Genomic DNA, 20,156 nt, shown 5'->3' on the forward strand with positions numbered 1-20,156 from the left:
CCAAACAAACACTCCAATACATCCCGCTCACACCAATCTCATAACCAACACACCACACCCAACATCCAACAACATCAGACCCTACGTCCTCTGAATCAAATCCCACTGATTCCCATACAAGTCCTTCCAAACACCCACCCTCCCATACTCCTGCACAACCGGCTCCCTCACCCACTCCACCCCCGCCTCACTCATCCTCTTGTAGTCCCCCTCAAAGTCCTGCGTCTCCAGGAACAAAAACACCCGCCCGCCGGCTTGGTTGCCCACCGACGCGAGCTGCTCCTCCGTGTTGGCCTGCTGCAGGACAATGGTGGTAGCGCCGGGGGGTGCGCCGGGCGGCGCGATGGTGACCCAGCGCTTGGACTGTGCGGGGATGGGCGTGTCCTCGACGAGGGTGAAGCCGATTTTTGTGTAGAATGCTATTGCTTCGTCGTAGTTGCGGACGGTGAGGGCTACGTGGCATATGTGAGTCATTTTGTTTGACTTGTCTGCTTTGAATTTATGAGGATGAGGAGGGAGAGGGGAGGGGGATGTGAGTTGTGAGGGGAGGTGAGGTTGGCGATGTTACATAAGCGTCTGGAGCTAGTGCAATGTACATGTGTACGTATTGGTGCGTAGTGAGTTGAATTGAAATGTGAGGTTCGAGAAAGTGTGTTGATTGTTGTTAAAGACGGACTGAATGGGTTTGCTTGGATTTGTATGTGATGGTTGTGTGATATAATCTCGGTTGGCAGCGTGAAGTGATGTTTGAGCGTCAAACGGATGGGCTTGTAAGGTGCCTTGGCGCATATGCCCGCACCTTAAACATGGCATTCTTTCACCCAAAGGAACCAAAAGGTAAGCTTCTCATGACATTTATCTTCTCTTCTTAGTACGCATTGCAGTGAGTCAGGATGAGCCCCTGCCTACCCTATTGGAGGGCAGAGCATGCCAATTTACTCATGGCGCATGTAATCTAGATTGAGTTATTTGATTTATGAGAAACTTCTGTGTCGATTATAGCTTGAATCGAGGACGCGTCGTAGTTACACTATGCTGTTAAATAATTCCGGCAGGAAGTCACATTGATTAGAGCAACTGCAGGGATGACCACACCGCATGGTATACGTACACAGTTGGATGGAGCGGTATCATTATACAATAGGGTACAATTTATACCAGCTGTGTCATACTATTTGTATACACTGTACTAGCAAGGAAACGTCCTCGCATGCTTGCAAATACCCATAGACTGCCCCCCTACAAAAAAGCATGTTTCAACACCGGCGTACGGACACAAGAGATATATACAAGACACAGCATCACATACCCCTTACTTGACCAACCACTCGTACAATTAAATGTCTTATGTCTATGTAATTACCAAGTTATTGTGCAAACACCCTCCCAAGCACATATTCACATATCCACAGCTAATACTCCAACGAATAAACACAGGCTATGTACACAGAATTTAAAGTCATACAGCCCATCAGCCACAATTACAAAGGAACAGGCAAGTTCCTCTGCAGATAGCCCCTCCACTTTGGCAGCGTCCTAGCATACTTGGTCCCCCTGGTCAAGTCCTCAATAGCACTACCCCATCTAACAAGCTCCTCCTCCGCCCACGCCGTCTGCAAAATAGCCAGTCCGTACCCCATCCCCGAGTCAGGGTGAATGCCGGCCGGTAGCGTGATAACTGGGTATCCAGCCTGCGCGGAAGTCTGGTAGCTCTGGCCAACATCAGGGGGAACAAGGAGTCCGCTGAGCTTTTTACCCTTGTACGTGAGGGCGTCGTTGATGCCACCGCGGGAAGTGGACTGGCAAAAGTTCAGAGCCTGCCAGTACGTCTCGTTCTTTTCGCCCTTTGTCGCCTGGGACGCCAGGAAGCCGTCTTGGCCGGAGAACCACGCCGGGTTGCCCTGGGGCCAGGGGTTGCCGCCCTCGGAGCCGTCATTGTCAAAGTTGTACTGGATGATGTCGTCGATGGTGCGGACGTTGGTGTTTGTCAGCTCAGAGAGATACTTGTTGATGTTGTTGTAGAAGTCGACCTTGACGTAGGTGTACTCCGACTCGTTGGGGAAGCCACGCGTGGTGCCATAGTCCCAGTTCCAGCCGTCGGGGGAGACGATGGTCTCGTAGTTGGTGATCTCGGTGTTGTTGATGATGGTTGCGCCGGCGCTCTCGATGAGCTTGACGAGGGAGGTGAGCGTGGCCTGCTGCTCGGGGTCGGCGTGCACCCAGAAGCTCTTCCAGGGGATGCCAAAGGTGGCGTTCTTGAGGGCCTTCTTGTTGGTGAGGAACTGGGCGTAGCCACCTTGAGGGGTCTTGCCCTTTTGCGCGGCCGTGTAGTTGTCGCGCGAGTCGATGCCGTAGATGGCGTCGAATGCGTAGACTGCGTCGCGGACGGTGCGGCCAAACGTGCCGACTGAGTCTTGGTGTTCAGTCTCAGGGATGACGCCGGCGCGGGAGGTGAGGCCAACGGTGGGCTTGAAGCCGACGATGGAGTTTCTCATGGCAGGGTTGATGACTTTTGATTGTTAGATTGAGTTCTCATGTTTCGATATCATGACACTTCTTCGCCGCCATATGAATTTAAGGGGCAAAAAAAGGTTACTCACCACTTCCGTCAGTCTCAGTTCCCAACGAGAAAGCAATGCAGTTGGCGCCGACACCAACGCCGCTACCAGAAGAACTGCCTCCAGGGTTCACGGTAAAGTTGTACGCGCTTCTGCACTGTCCGCCACGGCCAGAGTATCCCTCGGAGTAGTTGTTGCTTCGCATGTCCGCCCACTCACTGAGCGTAGCCTTTCCAAACAAGACGGCACCAGCGGCACGCAGCTTCGCAACGACGTGAGCATCACGGGGCACGCGGCTACCCAACAAAGCCCAGCTACCGGCCGTCGTCTCCAGGTTATCCTTGGTACCGATATTGTCCTTGACGGTGAAGGGGATTCCGTGAAGAGGACCGCAGTGTTTGCCTTGCTTGCGCTCCTGATCGCGCTGTGCGGCAATGGCAAGCACATCTGGGTTGATTTGCATGACGGAGCTGGGTTTCAATTGAGTCAGCCAGCGTTCTACTTTGTAAACATTGGGGGAACAATGGCGTGAGATTCTTCCAATCTTTCGACTTGAACGCCCGAGTCATCGATATAGTGCGTTGTAAATAGACTTACTTGATGTACTGCTGCGTCTGGAACGTCCTCGTCATGTAGCAAGTGACAAGCTGGACGCTCGTCAAGCTCCCATTTTCCATGGCCTTCCTCATATCATCAATCGTCGCCTCCTCCAGCTTGAGGCCGCCGCACCTCTTCATGGGAAACAGCTTATCCGTGCCTGCATTCTCCAGTTTCGGAATCAAATTGGGCGTGAATTCGAACAAACCATCACTTCCATGTCTCCCAGTGGTATTTGCAGTGGTATTGGCAGTGGTAGCCGCAGCCGCCGCCGACGCCGCCAACAACGAAAGCAAAGACGATCGCATCTCGAATTATTTGTATCCGTCGTTCACACCCCACAGACAACTCGACCCAAAACAAAGCAAAAGCAATCCGTGCGCGATGCAAATCCCCCGAAACGAGAGATCGTGGCGCCCGTGCTCCGTCACAGGCTGAAGAATCAAGGAGTCGGAGTGCAGGCAGAGGAGATAGATCTGCTCCCGGTGGCTGCGCATGAAACTTGACGGATGGAATGGGCGAGCCAACGAGAAGTTATTATTTACATTGACACAGAACTTGGAGTTCGGACGCCACGGCGCACCGAAGCCACGGACAGCGCCGTTCCCACAGACTAGCAAGGTTATGGTCTACTGTACAGTAACGTGTGGCATCCTCTTATTTTTTTTTTCTTTGGTTCTATTCTGTTTCTCGGCGGAAAAACGTGTCTTAGACAGGGAGCCCTGTTCAATACACAAGTCATGACTGACGAAATATTGGAATGCCAAGACGCGGGCTGCATGGGAAGAGGCCGTTTGTGCATCGAACCGCCAGGATAGCCACATGGCATATTGCAGGAAACCGCGGATTGCTGATGCTACTTGACGTTAGGGGTGATGAGCTGGTCAACGTTCGGCTCCAGTCGACGAAGTGGACTCAACTATCTCTGCGAAGGATGTGCCGCTGCGCTTGTCCACATCCATCCATTGATACGATCATTAATGGGGCAGCTGGAAGGATTCAATGATGGCTCTTGGTGGATTAGCATGCACTAGTGCTTCCTTTTTAGCCGGCATTGCGACGCTCAAAGACACCAGAAGTCTTTCTGGTCCATTTCCCTCGCCTGTGGACGTGCCAGACATGGGCAAAAAGGTTCAAATCAAGCAGTTATGTGGCGCAAGCAACGGAGCCAGCCACCGGAAATGGTGACCCTCATCTTCAGGGTTGACTTTTCTGCAAGAATCATGGACCTGCATGGGATAGTCCCAGAGACCCATCTCGCCGAAAGAGCTCGCCATCTCAGATGAACCATGTTGACCATCCATCATCCAGCAAGGAGACAAGCAACCGGCCGGCACCCTTTCCCGAAGGCGCAGGCTTCTGTGGAGAAGATGTCCGAGATTTTCGTCTCCACGTAGGAAAATAGGAGAATACTGTGATGGCTCCAGAATCGAACGCGTTGCAACATGTCTAAATAATATTCTTGACTCGGACCCGTGTTTGGAATGCTGGAGCAGTTGCTTGTTTGGCCAACGATTGGAGGCAATGCCCCGATCAAGGCAGAAAACATACTTGGCAGGGGGTAATTGAGACATGCCCTTGTCAGATGTGAAGCATTCATGCTTAAATCGGTCAAAAATGCCATGCATCAAGCATAACAGTCGCTGTTCTTTTCTATGATATATCAAACGCGGTGAAGGCTTCACCCGCACATTGTGAATTGACAGTGGCCCAAAGACTTGTGGTCCTTGAAGCCAAGCCCGATGTTACCACCAACTCCCCCAAATATACCACCCCAGTCCCATTGCTAAAACAGCTTTGTTGTCTTCAAGAGCCGCATGACGCTCTTATCCCTTAATATTGTACATACTTTGCGCCTGGTTGATTCCCAGACTCCAACTGACCCTCCTTGACATCAAAATCAACTCTTACAAAAATGCCATCACTGCCTGTTTGGCTGTTGTTGTCATGCTGCGAAATAGCATGCACTTCGTGTCCATACGCTGTCGTATTCTCTTGACTGGCCAGCATGCTGTGTTGTGAGCGTAATCGAAATGTGCTGAGCGCTGTGCCCTTGGAGCGACGACTTGTGCTCCGGTTGTACTTGGAGTTGCCGGACTCCGTCTGAATCTTCTTGTTGAGAATATACTTGTCAAAGATGGGCTTGATTCCTGGAATAGACAGAGCGATGAGGGTGGCACCGATTTCCGATGTTTCGACTGCGAGCATGGGGTTGTAGCTCCAAGACTAAGCCATGAGTCAGTAACAGGAAAGCAATATGCTCAATGAGACTGGACGAGTTAAATACCATATCGGATTCCCATTGTCCCAAAATAACGAGAACAAGGCGAGCAATCGAAATAGCAATGACACTGCGAGTTAATTAGCGTCAAACAGCCCCACGCCAGAACCATAATAGAGTAAATGCGTACCCGATACCTGGCAAGAGAATGCAAGCCAGCTGAATCTTCCTCTTTCGAGGCATCTCCAGAATTCTCAACATAGCCACCGGGATACCAAACAGCAGCAAGTCGCACAACAAGGACACTGACGAGTTCACACTGTACACTAATCCCCATTGCAGACATGTGTATCTCTCCCAGCCGGGTTCCCAGCCGTACGGCCACAGTCCTGTGACAGGCTTACAGTGGAATATCAGCAAGAACAGCTGCGGCAAGAAGCCGGCCACGATAACGCCCAACACAGCCTGGATAGCAATCAAGAAGCCCCGGTGGAGGCCGCAAATGCGGTAGTAAAATGCCAATCCAGAAATGCGGCAGAGCAAAAGGGCCGTTGTATAGACAATATGGGCAGCAAAGTCGAGGACCTGGGTGCGCATGACGATGTCGACGGGGAGGACGTATTGGATGTAGACAAAATGTCGGCCTGATCCGAGTTGAATCAGGTCAATAGATAGGCCGACAAAGATAATTAGAAGCACCTGGCATTGTTAGAATTGTTCACTGTCGCCCTGGCATTGTGAGTGACTTGGATGGCAGGTCTCTCGAGAACATACCAGTGACGCAACCGCAAGTCCATCGTCATAGCCAAATCTCCGTACGATGAATGCCCTGGACAACACTCTCCCAACAACCACCAGAAATGTCAAAATCGTCACAATCAAAATCCCCACAATAGCTGGCCGGTCTTTACTCTCAAGCAAGGTCGCTCTCGATACTTCGGAGGGCACTCGGCCGTCAGCTATAGCCTGGTCGACGTCGCTCATCGTGTCTGAAGCGAACTCGAGGTCCAAGCCTCTTACATTTACAACAAGAAGAGCAAGCAAAGACCAAGGGATATGTATAAATAAGAAGAGAAGAGAAGGTGATCGCGACACAGAATCTGAGTTAGTGTTCCATGATGTGGAACGAATCCACCCACTAAACCACAGAGCACACCAGACTCTATTTGCAGTAACTTGTATCTACCGACCACTGCCAGAGAATGGCTGAGTGTGGTACCCAAACCAGCTGGATATCGAGCCGTGGTACGGAGTACGGGACGGCCATCTTTGGTCCAGGGCTTGCAATGGCTGTTGGTGGGCGCCGTGTTTCGCCAGCTACCCGGGGTGGTCCGGCTTGGATCCTTGGAAGATTCGAAGGGGATGGTTAGCAGGGGCGATGATGATTTGCTGGAAGCATGTTGAACCAGTGGTGGTGGTGTGTCCAGAATTTTGGAGCGAGTCAAAATGAGTGCCAAAGACACTCACTTACTCGTGTGCCTTGAGCTGAGCTGAGGAGCTACCGGCTGTAGAGGCGGCGCGGACCAGTGTGGCGCTGGGAGAGGGTTGCCAAGTGTCAAGTGCCTACCAAATTTGACTAGCCGCGCTGGAACGTTGCTTGTCCGTTTTGGTAGTGTCGAGACGAGAAGAGAAGAGAAGAGACGAGCATGTTGAGCGGTTTAGTCGCCGTCAATGAGAAGAGCAAGGGGACGTCAAGTTATCGATCTAGACCTGCGAGTGCTCTTGGCCGTTGCAGGGAGGAGCAAGCAGGAAGTAGGGATACAACGAATTCAGGGACTGCAAAACTGCTGTAAAGTATGCCACAATTTTGATTTGGGATGCAGGTGGAATAGTATCGCCTGGTGGGTACGGAGTAGTTTCGCTTTTGCACACAATGCTGATGGCCTTTGCTGCATTGGAATGTTCAATGTTGTCAGTTGTGGCCTCTGCTCCCTGGAGGAAGATGTCTCCTGCTCCCTGCCCATTTCGGTTGATGCACCAGACTCTTCATTGGTGGGTCTAGGACCTTCAGTGAATTTCGGTACCAAGCTTGTGGGATTTGAACATTGAAGCCATGCCGGTGGGTCGCCCCCCACTAATCGACGTGCTAAATGCAAATCGCGCAGCTGTTCGTCGTCAGTTGACGGGGACTGGGATGGGAAAGTTAGGCGAGGTTAGTGAGCAAGAACATTCATCGCACCTTCCAGTCAGAATCCGGCACGGGTTCGCTGGTTCCGACAGCCAATTAGGGCCTGTGACCAGCGCTGCACCTGGTACGTACCTGCAGCAGTAACTCGCAACTGCCGACGACGGCTGTCAAGGTTGGTGCCGTTGAGCAATCAACATTGAATCAATGTCAGCTGGTTGAATGCAATCTCAACTTTAAACTCATCAGTTATGTCGACAGACAATTTCAGCGCATACTTCTCGACCACGCCATTCACTGTCACCACTTTGATCCTGCTTGATTTCGGCTCCCCCCAGCGCTGTGAAGCCACCATTCTCCATCGTAAATTTGCCGATGCGCGGAATCTGCCAGTCCGGAGTGGATTCCGTCATGCTAAACAGGAGGTGTGGACGCCTCTTTTTCAAGGACTGCAGCTTTTCCGTCATCAGCCACCAGCGACACCACTAGGTAGGTTCCTCCCTCAAACTTCCATCAATCGAAAATGATGCCCCTGTTGACTATAGTCTTAGCATCAAGTGGTCTGCCACAAGTACTCTCAGTGGCTTGAAGGGGGGGACCTGACCTGCATGAGGTTGCACATCTGGACACTCGTATGAGCTGTCACTTGAGCCCAGGAACAGGGCATTTACCCCCCTTTCAATCGATAGAGGAGTTCATCGGCTGGACGAACGCAATCTAAATCATTTCCCCATTGCTCTCATTATGCTTCACCAGCGGGTCGGACTTTTGGAAGCGAGAGAGCTGCTTCCGTCGGTAACAGGCACTGGGGCGTTTTCGGTTCCCAAAGTGCCTGGTGGATCAACACATGGTTCAAACTATGGACTTGCTCTCTTGACAATTCTGACATATTGAAATGGCGTCGAGTCGGCAGAACTTTGGATATGTTGCCTCACCCCTGTCGCTCGCTGAGGAACTAGCCTGGATCCATCGTCGCTGGCCGTGGCCACCTCCGGCAATCAGAACCCCAATAGTTTGCTCTTCGGTTCGAGTATTCCACCGGGCCGGCTAACACTAAAAATACTTCAGCTATCTCTTTGAAATTGCGAGTTGTCGACTAGGGTGATGATACCTGTAACTGGAAGGGTAACTATGAGTTGCATCATAAGCAATCTCGAGAGTTGTTGTTACCTTCATCTCCTGGCGTTGTTTCTACGGCTGTCACAATGGCCTTCGCTATGACCACAAGATGTCACTGAATGTCACTGAATATAAGCTCAATTAAAGGAAAGCTCTCGAACATTACCATAAAGGGAGTCTAGGTTTCTCCTTTTCCTGAGGATCGTCAAGTCAATCAAGCCACAGCGAGTACGCTCCCTTCTACGTAAATAAACAATGGTCAAAATGGATATTATCCTGCAATTTTGGAACCTATAACAATATCTCCCGGAACCTGCAATACGAGACCAGCCTTAATCGCCACCAATCTCCTGACTTAGAATCTCCTCTTCTCATCTGCCAAGTCTTCCCACTTATCCCTCCCAATCCTGTACTCAACCTCGCCCTCCTCCGTCCCAGGAACCGGATCTTCAAAATCTACCCAAAATCTCCGAACAAGCTGCATTCCGCACGCACTCATTGTCCCCCTCGACGCTGCATTCACACTCATCGTCTGCCCCCAGACCTCGTGCAACCGCAGCTCATCGAAACCATACTTCATCAACGCCCTCGCGCCCTCCTTCGCGTACCCCTGGCGCCAAAACCCTGGAAGTAAGCGATATCCGATTTCAGCTTGCGTCGCCTCCACTGCCCCATTTACCACAGTGGGTGCTAGGGAGAACCAGCCGATTATTTTGTCGTCCAAATATCCTACCCAGTAGCCTAGACCGTCGACTTTTGTCGAGGCGTCGAGACGGGAGGCGTGGTCGGCGGTGGCTTGGGCAGGGGTAAGGGGCTCGTTTTCGAGATATTTCATGACAATGGGAGAGGCGTCGAGGTCGACGAAGAGGTTGATGTGTGAAGAGGATGAGGTTAAGGGTCGGAGGATGAGGCGGGTCGTGGTGATTTTGGGTTGAGGCATGGTGTGGTTCAATTTTAGTAGTGCTTGGCTATTACGGAGGTGAGTTTAATGTCTAGATGTTTGTAAATGTTGTACAAGACATTGATGTGATGATTCGATTGTGGTGTCGTGACTCGTGAGTCACGCCGACCATAACAGCGGCTTTGTCAATGAGCTGCCGCTTTGGTATTGAAGGACTGTTACCAGATAAGACTGGCAGTTCTCATACCAATTCTCCGACTCAAAATACTCTGAGGGTGTACTTCAATCTTAATTTAACGAGCGTGAGTTATCAACTTATGTAGCATCGCGAAACTAGTAACGAACCATGGCAAGGTTGTCTGTGTCCGCATCATTACAACAATTGAGGTGTACTTTCGAGGCCTACCATTATCCATCTACATGCTATATACTGACTATTCATGAATCGAGAACTTGCCTTGTATTTTCATGGTGTTCAAATTGCGAAACTCCAATGTAGGTACAATTTGAGGCAGACAGTCGCCAAATCTTCCATTGTAAGATGATTAAAAGCCACGTTACGAACGGGACCGAATCCAAGGCTTTTTGGCAGTGTATATCTTACTGTATCTCCCGGTGTCTCTCCAAATGAAGATTGCGCCAGACTATTCGCATGCATATACCTCGCACAAGCCACGACTGTCACTTGGTCGTGGTCAATTGGGATTGGACTTCAATAGCCATCAGACCTCAGCTTGTCGGCGGTGTATCAGCATGTCTTGGCTCAGCGACGCCATAACTTTCCTGTTATGTACTATTGCAGCATAAATGTCTGAGAATATTCCATCAACTATAGACGGGCTGAATCAACTTATCAGCACAGTCGAGAGCTACATTGCTGAAGCGGTAGCCCAGCTTACGCTCCCGGCTTTGGTTTTTGGGTTGTTACAGCAGCACTGTCCGGTAGTGAATACATTTGGTTACGTCTGAGGTTCAAGACGTGCTGGACATCCGACAATAGCGAAAGCAGGAAGAAGCAATATAGTGATGACATAGACTCATTGAGGAGTTGGGCATCTGGCGCGGTACTTTGCGAGATGTTGGCAGACCGAAGTCCTTTGAAATGATAGAACTCAGACAAAGGCTGAACTACATGCGTTATTTCTCCGCATTGCCGTGTCGTGATTTGCTTTTTGTACTACTTCCTACAATATACATATATGGTGTCCTGGCCCGATCACTCTTGAAGTCAAGCAATTAGCAACACGAACACCATCAAACCACTATCATTATAACCTAACCAGCAAACAAATGCAAATATCTCTCATTACTACTCTCTGCTTTGCTTCCACTGTCTTTGGACAGCCCACCGCGGCCCACCGCGGGCCAATGCAATACAGGCAGCCTACTATGCTGCAATAGTGTTGGACCGGCGAATAGCCCTGCCATGATCCAGCTCTTGGGTCTCCTTGGGATAGTTCTTCCAAACCCTAATGTCTCGGTTGGAATGACATGTAAGCGTGTCCCAATCATGCATAGTCTTGCTGAGTTTCTAACAAATATGCTCAAGGTACGCCCATAATGTCGGCGGGCGGCAGTTGTACGCAGCGATCTGTTTGCTGCCAAAGCGTTCAATTCGTAAGGCTTTTCCCTGAATTGATAATGTGTATGTTGTATCTAATCAGCTCCTGTAGGGCGGTCTTCTTGGGATCGACTGTAAGGCTGTTTAGTTTTGAGTTGGCTGAATAACGAAGCAGTGTGTTCTACTCAACACAAGGAAATGCCTTTAAGTCTTAAATACACGTATCATGTTGCTCAGACTCTGCCATGTTCCAAATCTGATTTATATACATTGACATGCACTTTTCTGGCCTCATGGCCGTTCCGTTAAGTACATGCCAATACTTAAGATCGTGCTTCAGTTCCAATCGAGTTCCATAACGTAACCACCAGACACTACAAAGCGAAACTCACCGAGTCAACACCATCACTTCGCATTACTTCTTCATCCCACCTAATATCTTCGCCTCCTCGTCGAAATCATCCACGGTCTTACCAATCTTTGCCAACCATCTCTTTACCCAAGCCGGTTTCTCATACTTAATCCACTCCTTTCCACCCTCTTCAAAATACGCCATAACGCCCGTCTTTTCCATGATCTCTTCGCCTGCCTTGAATATCTCCTCCTTCCCGGGAACTCGCCCATTCAAGCCCTGAATCCAAGTTTCCCATGCCTTATTCCAATCCAAAGCCAGGTGTCCCGCCTCCTCCAGGTGCTTACCATGAATAATACGATGGGCTGCCTTGTTCAAGGCAAACGTATACTCATGAATGTTGATTCCCGCGGCCCTAAACATGTCCCGGAATTCCTGTGCCTGGGGGAAGATGTGATGTTTTTCAACCTCTCCCACCCATCCTCTGGCCTTCTCCAACTTCTGGGCCGCCGCTTTCAAGCCCCGTTCAGCTTGTGACAACCAGATATTTCCTTTCCCTCCTCCACCACCACCAACGGCTTTCACAGCAGCTTTGCCCTCGTCAAAGACTGTCATCATCATGGACATGCCGTGGTCACCTACGGCAGTGACCACCATTCCAGGGTTCTTGACTACTTTGACAATTTCGTCAACGGCACCTTTGCCCTTCTCAAGAACAGCGGCTCCGGTACGGCCAAGTTCGTGAGCCGCTTCGATTGCAACCTTCTTGAGCGCAGAGCCTCCTTCTCCCAGCGCCTTTCCAGCCGACTTCAGAGCAGAGCCCGTCTTCTCCAAAGCGCTGCCAGCCTTCGACAGAAGTTTCGGTCCATTTTTGGCAAGCGATCCCACTGCATCTGGGATGATTCCAACGGCCATGTCCACGCCCATACCGATCTTTGCTGCCGTCTCCTTACTTGCGCCAGCTGCTTCCGCAAGCTTCGTGGCCCCTTGCTCTGTGAATGTCTTCTGTTCTTCTCCGGTGTACGCTTGTTTTAAGCCTGCCCAGACAGTATCGGCACCGTGAACCACGGCAACAGCTCCCAATACTTGAGTTACACCGGTTGGAGCAGCGAGACCTGCTGCTCCGGCTGCAATTTCAAGAGCACCACCAACCACTGTAGCAACTCCTACAGCACGGTTCCACCATGATGCCTCCGTACCCGCGAAGTCAGTCTTGCTCACCGGATTGCACTTTACATATTGATACAGATTTGATCCGTCTTTCCACCCGCCAGGGTCAGGGCTCAGCCATCTCATTGCGACCGTGAGGTAGTATCGAGCACCATAGTAGTATAAACCACTTTCTTCGTCTTTCTCTTTACCAGAATATCGATATCGTTTGGGTGACCCCAGAGATCCATTCCATGCTGAATACGTGGTGTCCCCAAAGGGCGAGTATTCTTCGTAGGACAGCAAGTCACCCTCATGGTTCAGCTCGACTTGAACCGACCCAGTCGAGTTGGTAAGCTGGTAACGGATAACTTGACGTGGGATGTTCTTCTCTTCTCCAATAGTCCGTGTTTCAACCAGGGCGAACATTTTAGCTTCATCGGCGACATGAAGCGTCTGTCGCTCGAGTTTTATTTCCTTTCCATCTCCCTTGTATCTCCGGAACACCTCGAATGGCCCATAGTAGATTCTTTCTTTGAGCTTCACGGTCGGAGTGCCAGATGACTTTTCATCAAACGACTCTATCTTCTTTTCCGTCACCTTCCTTACTCTTTGGCCTCTTGCGTCGTACCTGTAATATGTGATCTCTCCTTTGAACTCCTCCCCTTCGCCTCCACGTCGCGATGTAGACGCCAGTTGGTTTTTGTAGTCCCAATTCAGAGATGGTAGATTATATGTAGATGTGACATTCCCAGAAGATCCCTGCAACCCTTCGTACTTGAATATATGATCCTTGGATCCTATTCTCATGACGGACAGGCGGTTAGACATCTTTTCAGGCTCCAGCTGACTGGGTTCTTGATACGTGAAGTGCCGCGTCCATGATGCTCGCTTCTCGTCGGCACTAATATGATGCAGTCGCAAACAGTTTCCAGTAGAATCATACGCATATATCTCTGTGTATCGTGCCATCGAACCGTCGTCATGGGCATGGTCAGTACTGAAATGCTCTGGGGACCTGGTGGTAGGCGATTCCATGCCTTGATTTGCCTGCCCAAGGTGCTCTCTGCCGGTGGCTTCAATCAAGCGATACGCCGCATCATAGACATAATCTGATGACGGATCGACTTTTTTGTTTCGGAAGTATATGATGTCCTGGACATCGTCATGAATGTGCGTTACGTTGCCAATCGGATCGTATGTGTAGTATAAATCCTGTACCTTTGCACATTTCTTGTCCTTTTGGGGATTTTGCTTTCGAGGTGATGTATGGACGTTTTTGTACGTGACGATCGACTTGAGTCGAAAGCTGAAATCGTCATACGCACTAGCTGTGACGGTCTTGTTGCCATGCTGAACCCAGATTCTTTGCCCGCGAGCGTTATACTCAACATCTTGCAGATATGCCACTGGCTCAGGGGCGCCCGCTACTTGTACCTTGATGCTTTGAATCAGACCGACGTCACTATGGTAATAGTTCAAGATAGATCCATCAGCAGTTGTATCTCCAATTTTGCGATTTGCGGCATCATATCTCATCGAATGTATCATCATCTCATCCTCGAGAACAACTTCGTCCACCCAGTCCAATGTGCCTTTGTATTGTTTCGCAAAACGCCTCGTCGTGGCCAAAACATTTCCCTTGAAGTCGTAGGCATCCGTTGACACAGTACCAGCTTGGTCACATACACGGATCGGACGTGTACGTATGTTTCTCTCCTCAGCGTTCGGGAGGAACTCGCCGTACTCGGTGCGCTCCACGAGCTTTTCTGTTCGATCATCGTCGTGGCAAAGATGTGACTCAATTGATCTGCGCAAGTTGTCAAAGACGTTGCGGAATCTTTGCTTTCGGCTGTCCCATCCGTGAACTAGATTCCCGTTTATGTCGTGGAGCATCCATAAGTGGCCGGCTTCCATAGATGCTTGATGGACTTTTGTGCCAGACATGTCCCAGTGGAATTCGAGAATTTTGCGACCCTTGCTGTCAATGATGGCATGCTTGTTGCCTTCGATGTCGTAGATGGTGATGTCGTGCATGAATTCGTCTTCATATTGTGGTTTCCCTTTGCCATCTGCTTTCCCCTGGTTGTTTGCCAACCATCTGTTATGCTCAACGGTAAGAAATGCCCTCCCCATTGAATCAAGAAAGATTATAGTTGGTGTTTCAGCATGGACAGCGGATTTTCTTGCGGCTGCCTGCTCGTGCGTTCCCATTCTTCCGTCAATACGCTGCTCATACCACGTCTGGAATTTTGGTGACTGTCTGCCGGCTTCTGTTTGCTCGCCTTCGGCCAGAATTAGTCTCTTGAAATAGCCTCCAACGTCAGGATCCTGTAGTGGGCTCCGGTCTACCGTGTCATTAGCATCCCATTGCTGCTGGCTCCAAGGTCCGAACACTGCCTTGGACCAGCTATGATCAGGAAACAAAGTTGCGACGACACGGCCCAAAGCATCGTAAAACATGATCCCAGACACACCAAACTTGGCATTGAACTCGTATGTCTCGGTAGACGAGTAGAACGGCTCATACTTGCGCACAGGGCTCCCCTTATTGTTAAAGATATTCCAACCGCTGCAAATCCATCTGTGTGGGACGATTTGTCCTGATTTTTCGCCTCCTGATAATTCTGATGTGTCAGATAAACCTCCGGCAATGGGCTCTGAAATGCGATCTACCAAGCCAGGGCCAGCATATGACTTTGATTGGATCGTTCTGGCGAGACCATCAAAGTACGAAATGTTATACATCATTCTTGACTCTTCCCCGTCCACTAGATCTGAGGAATGTGTCATACGAGCAATAGTCGACATGCGTGTCGGCGGCCCATTCAGAGTTTCCGGGTCAAAATGTTTGTAAAATGCATTTATGTCGTAGACATAACGTACAGTGGCATTTCCTATAAGGCTCTGACCTGTTGTAAGAGGAGAAGCAAAATGTGATTGAATGACTTCATCCGACAAATTTGGATCGAATCCTTCTAAATTGTCACCTTCGTCGTTTTCAGGCTTTCCCATGATTGCGCATCCTGCGACGTAACCAAGCACATCATGGACTAGTGTTGTACAATTTCTGTTAGGATCCATAGCCAGGATGGGCTTTAGTAGACGGTAATCCAGCCCTGACTGAACGATAGGTTGTTCTGGATCAAGATTCCGGATGCCAGCCGTGATTCGATTACCCCGGGCATCTTTTGACTCCAGTACCAAGAGGTCATAATCATCATACGTGATAGACACCTCAGTGTTGTTCGTCGTCGAGTAGAATGGGTCTCGATACCGTAGGGCATTAAAGAAGTGCTTCTTAGCATGCTCCAGTTCTTCTTCGTAGTTATATGAGTCTGAAGGAGAATAGAAGACTCTTCCGGAAGGAATCCACCAGTCAGTCTGAGAACTAATATGTACATGGCCGCCTGCACTCATCGCATCTTTCAGTTGGTCCTCATTGTCAAACTTTCCTGAGTCAACATAGACTTTCTTCGCGTATTCAGCACTAATACTTTTGTCATAGGACATGTACGAAACGGCCAGGGATTGCAGTTCTCCCGGCGGAAGCTCATGTGTGAAATCATTCGACCGAAATGTAGACAGACTGTGCTTGAGCAAGCGGCGATGTGCATGGTGCCCATGAGCACTACTTCCATCGTAATCTTCATAGGGAACGTCATGCTTCCCGTCTGAAGCCATCAGTATGGTTTGATGAACTTTATCGCGCTGCAAAGTAGCTACAACTCCCGACAGACATAGCTGTGATTGAAAATTGAGTAGCTGATACGTCCGGTTCTCGTATGACAATGGTAGCCTGTACGAGGTCTTATCCCAGATCATGTTTGTGTAATTTGTCTCTGTGAAAGTAATTTCCATTTTCCTCTGCTCATCGCGATCTCGATCAGTAAAGAAAGCCGATGGATCTTGATGACGACGCCCGTATACAATTGAAGCTGAGAGTAGAACTTGTCCGAGCTCGTCTGTACGAAGCACCACGGAATGGCTGACGCGAGGATCTGCCATTGTCCGACCATCTTTGCCAGACTTGAATTCTTCACGTTCATAGGTAATGGAAAGCGAATCTCGCGGATATGAGAGGTAAACGGCATTCTTATTTGGTCCAATTGGCTGCATTGCCATGATGGAGTAATTTGACTCAGATACACTGTAAGGTCTGTCTTCTGCCTCAGAGCCGTCCAATGCGTAGGTTTCAGTCCGAAGTGGTTTCCCTTTTAGTGAACGACAGGCCTCTCGTATCTCGTCCGTGGAAAAGTCATGATCAATGAATCTTCCAAATGCTCTAACATCGGTGGGCAGAACAGTATCCGGTAACAGCATGCTCTCGTATTCTTCATCAGTTAAGCCAGCTTCGCGATAGTATTGCTCCTCATAGGATTTGGATATGCGGTAAGCATCTTGCATGTCTCCTGTGTGAAACCATGACTTTGTAAGGATTGGTGGTACATGAGATCTTTCGTCGGTATTCGAAGCTTCAGGAAACTGAGAGGATTCACTAAATGCAGCGAATTCCTCAGTGTCAATCTTCTCAACCATTGCAAAACCTCTGAACTCTCTCTCAAACCAGTCGTAATACCCATCGTGATAGATAAAACGAGAAACAAACTTGTTTTTGCTGACATAGTCATATGTTTCCTGGCGCTCTACCACCTGGACCGGAAAGGCAAGACGGGTCAACCAGGGTCTTCCCGCAAGTTTGTCCTGGAGATAATATTCTGTGGATGTTTTGTAGAATATTTTGCTCTCTACTCCGAGATTGTTTGTTTGGTGTGTGAGAAGGTGTGGTTTCTGATTTCCCATCAAGTCAATATATCGTATGTGTCGACCTCTGTCTGAGGGTAGAGTAGACGACCAGACCAATGTGCCTGTTCCTCTGCCGAACAGATCCACGACTTGAAGTTGGGAGGCATTGTCTAGCATCGGCATTGCTATGATCTTTGATCCGGCAGACCAGCTGTTTCCGGACTCATTGCGGTAGTAAAACACCTCCTCCCGGCCAAGATATATGATGTCAGTAGTTCCAGAGCCGTCAATGTCAAAGAGTCGGATCCGGTCTTGACGAAACAAATCAGGAAGATCCAAACATGGCGCATTATCCATCGTAACCTTGGGACCAAACTCCCCATATCCCAGATTTGGCCAGTAGCATACCTCGTCTTGGCGAATTCGGACCAAGTCAGTCAGTCCATCTCCCGACATATCTGCGACATATATTGCCTCTGACTTGTCGGATACAAGGAGCCTGGCGCCATCCCTATCATGAACTGGAGTCTTGATAGGGCGACCATTTCCGTAGCCGGCTTCGCCGAGCGAAGGATACCAAACAAATACTTCGTCATTCGCAATCAGGATATCCGTCAACCCATCTCCGGTGAGGTCCAGAAATTGCATTGCATTAGAAAGAGATATGTTGCTCGGCAGAGACTCGAAGGGTTTGAATTGATGCCATGAACCAGGGTAGTTCCAGTCTCGGCGGTAGAATCCAGGAGTATGCGCATCAAATCTTACTAGAGACAAATGACCGCTCGCTGCAAGATCCATCCACTGATCTTTAGATCCAGATGAAGCAGCTGGAGCCGGTGCCAGGTCGATTTGTTTGTTGGGAAAGAAGTTTGAGCCGCCCATATTTGCTTTGTAATGGTATGTATCCCCTTGTTTCGTTAATATCCCTGGAATCCCTTCGCTGTCTAGGTCAATCCACTTCGAAATGGCATCGTCCAAGCCAAAGGGAAGCTCTGCGAGGTCCCGGCTGTTTAGATCACATATTTCGGAAGACACTTCTGGCTCACTGTACTTGAACTGAATTGGAGGGAGTGCCTTGTTAAAGTATCCAGTGCCCTGCCGCTGATATGCTCTGGAGGTAAACGATGATACGAATGACGCAACACGCTTGTTATCACTAGCCTGATGAAGCTCCCCAGGCTGGACATATTGTATCTCAAATGATGACACCAGACAGTCCGCTCCCACTCCTTTCTCATTCGGGAAATGATGAAACAAAAGGATTCGGTGACACAACCGATATGTCCGAATCTCAAATGCTGATCTGTAGCTGGAAAATGAGTCAGGACGAACTGGCCACAACTGTGATTCCTTTGGTGTTGGCGACTGTCCGCCGTGATCTCCATAGTCGAATACGGCCTCAAACATCCAATCCGGCTTCTCGGTCTTGATACCCACTAGTCTAGATGTTCGATTTCCATACTTTATTCTTTTGATATATCTTTGGCTTGTCCGAGTTGCCTCTGTTCGACAGGACTCATGGGCCGCGGTAATGTCAACATTGGCCGAGTCTTCTGCTTTGTACTCATACACAAGCCAGTTGCCCTTGTCATCCCAACTCTCGGACATGAGCCATTTGAATGTGCGAGGCGCTTTCCCAGGAGCGCAGATTGGGTCCGAGATTCTGGAAGCAGAACTATCCCCATACAATGTCGTCACATTGTTTCCCGTTATTGTGCGCCAGTGAATCTCCCGACTCTGGTATTCCGTCCATCGTTCAATGCGAACAAATGATCCTTCGATCCTTGGACGATATCGTCTTACTTCAAATTTTGTCCCTTCTGTTTCAACAACATCAGGGTCGCTTCTCGACCATGTACCATCTTTGAAATCGAGATCCGGAACTAGGTCTTCGGATCCTGCGATAATAAATAGATCGCCTTCTTCTTCGTCCAAATACTGCGGCAGACCCTTATCAGTCTTTCTAGTGATTGAAGGGGCATTTAGTTGCCACCCAAAACCAAATGGCCCATTACCGGACCCCGAATCATAGGAAATTGACAGCGTTGGGCCAAAACCACCCCGAGATGTGCTTATGGGAACTGGTACTTCGGTTGATGCTGTTCCGGTCACTGAATTCACTGAAAACTTCTCTCCAATGCTGCGAATCGCTCCACCACCTTTGGGCAAATTGATCGAGGGCAACGGGTTCTTCCCTTTCCGGCTTCCATTGTCATCTGCTGCTTGGGCTTGCGACGTGCTGGTGCTTTGTCCAGCTGTACTTGACGAAGCTGCCCCGGAGGGAGTCGGCCCTGATGAAGCCTGATGAGGGTCCATTGGTGGTCCAATTGCTCAGCACATGTAGCTTACTGTACAGTAGACTGGTTGGAATGTGTTGTGAGGTTTGACAAACGGGACAGTTTGGGTATCAGGCTAATGGCTTTGGTGTTGTTCACTTAGGCAACGATATGATACCACTTTCTCGCAAAAGGCGCACTCACTTATCAAAGAAGTATGCCCTAACATTAGTTGGTGTGTTCAAAATGACCAGACAAACAATGAGTACCTCTATGCAATGCTGTTCTCGCCCCAATTGCTCACCGAAAAAGAGGCATTTCTTAGACACACAAGGGCGGCGCAACATTGCTGAGCATATGACATTTCTGACCAGCTGTGATGCTTGTGTCGAGAATCCTCAATATTGGTCTAGACTCTGCCACAAGTTTCACAAACGTAACCATTGAGCATCTGCATTGTAGAATCGTAGCCTGTTGTGGTCGTCAGCAGACATCAGCCGCACCATTTCCGAGCACACCCTCAGCCACGCCGAGACGATGAACCTGTTTCC

The 20,156-nt window shown here is 49.5% G+C and overlaps 5 protein-coding genes across 5 annotated transcripts; all 5 read right to left on the minus strand.

The window, feature by feature from the left end:
* Window positions 1-81: 81 nt before the first annotated feature.
* On the minus strand, window positions 82-474 carry VFPPC_13165 (glyoxalase/bleomycin resistance protein/dioxygenase; the record flags this gene model as incomplete). The annotated part of the gene is made up of 1 exon (XM_018290942.1): window positions 82-474. One exon carries the CDS (start codon window positions 472-474, stop codon window positions 82-84), a length of 393 nt encoding a protein of 130 aa, XP_018150366.1.
* A 1,007-nt stretch (window positions 475-1,481) lies between these two features.
* Window positions 1,482-3,463, minus strand: VFPPC_01822 (amidase family protein; the record flags this gene model as incomplete). The annotated part of the gene is made up of 3 exons (XM_018281586.1): window positions 1,482-2,509; window positions 2,601-3,028; window positions 3,156-3,463. 3 exons carry the CDS (start codon window positions 3,461-3,463, stop codon window positions 1,482-1,484), a joined length of 1,764 nt encoding a protein of 587 aa, XP_018150367.1.
* A 1,525-nt stretch (window positions 3,464-4,988) lies between these two features.
* On the minus strand, window positions 4,989-6,360 carry VFPPC_15436 (hypothetical protein; the record flags this gene model as incomplete). Its single annotated transcript, XM_018293189.1, has 4 exons — window positions 4,989-5,381; window positions 5,443-5,506; window positions 5,567-6,075; window positions 6,151-6,360. The coding sequence occupies 4 exons, from the start codon at window positions 6,358-6,360 to the stop codon at window positions 4,989-4,991; spliced, it is 1,176 nt and encodes a 391-aa protein (XP_018150369.1).
* Window positions 6,361-8,975: 2,615 nt separating this feature from the next.
* On the minus strand, window positions 8,976-9,560 carry VFPPC_13166 (acetyltransferase (GNAT) domain-containing protein; the record flags this gene model as incomplete). Its single annotated transcript, XM_018290943.1, has 1 exon — window positions 8,976-9,560. One exon carries the CDS (start codon window positions 9,558-9,560, stop codon window positions 8,976-8,978), a length of 585 nt encoding a protein of 194 aa, XP_018150370.1.
* Window positions 9,561-11,497: 1,937 nt separating this feature from the next.
* Window positions 11,498-19,645, minus strand: VFPPC_01826 (SpvB domain-containing protein; the record flags this gene model as incomplete). Its single annotated transcript, XM_018281588.1, has 1 exon — window positions 11,498-19,645. The coding sequence occupies one exon, from the start codon at window positions 19,643-19,645 to the stop codon at window positions 11,498-11,500; it is 8,148 nt and encodes a 2,715-aa protein (XP_018150371.1).
* Window positions 19,646-20,156: the final 511 nt, after the last annotated feature.

The sequence above is a fragment of the Pochonia chlamydosporia genome, chromosome 1 (genome assembly GCF_001653235.2).
Source record: "Pochonia chlamydosporia 170 chromosome 1, whole genome shotgun sequence".
Taxonomy (NCBI): Eukaryota; Fungi; Ascomycota; class Sordariomycetes; order Hypocreales; family Clavicipitaceae; genus Pochonia; species Pochonia chlamydosporia.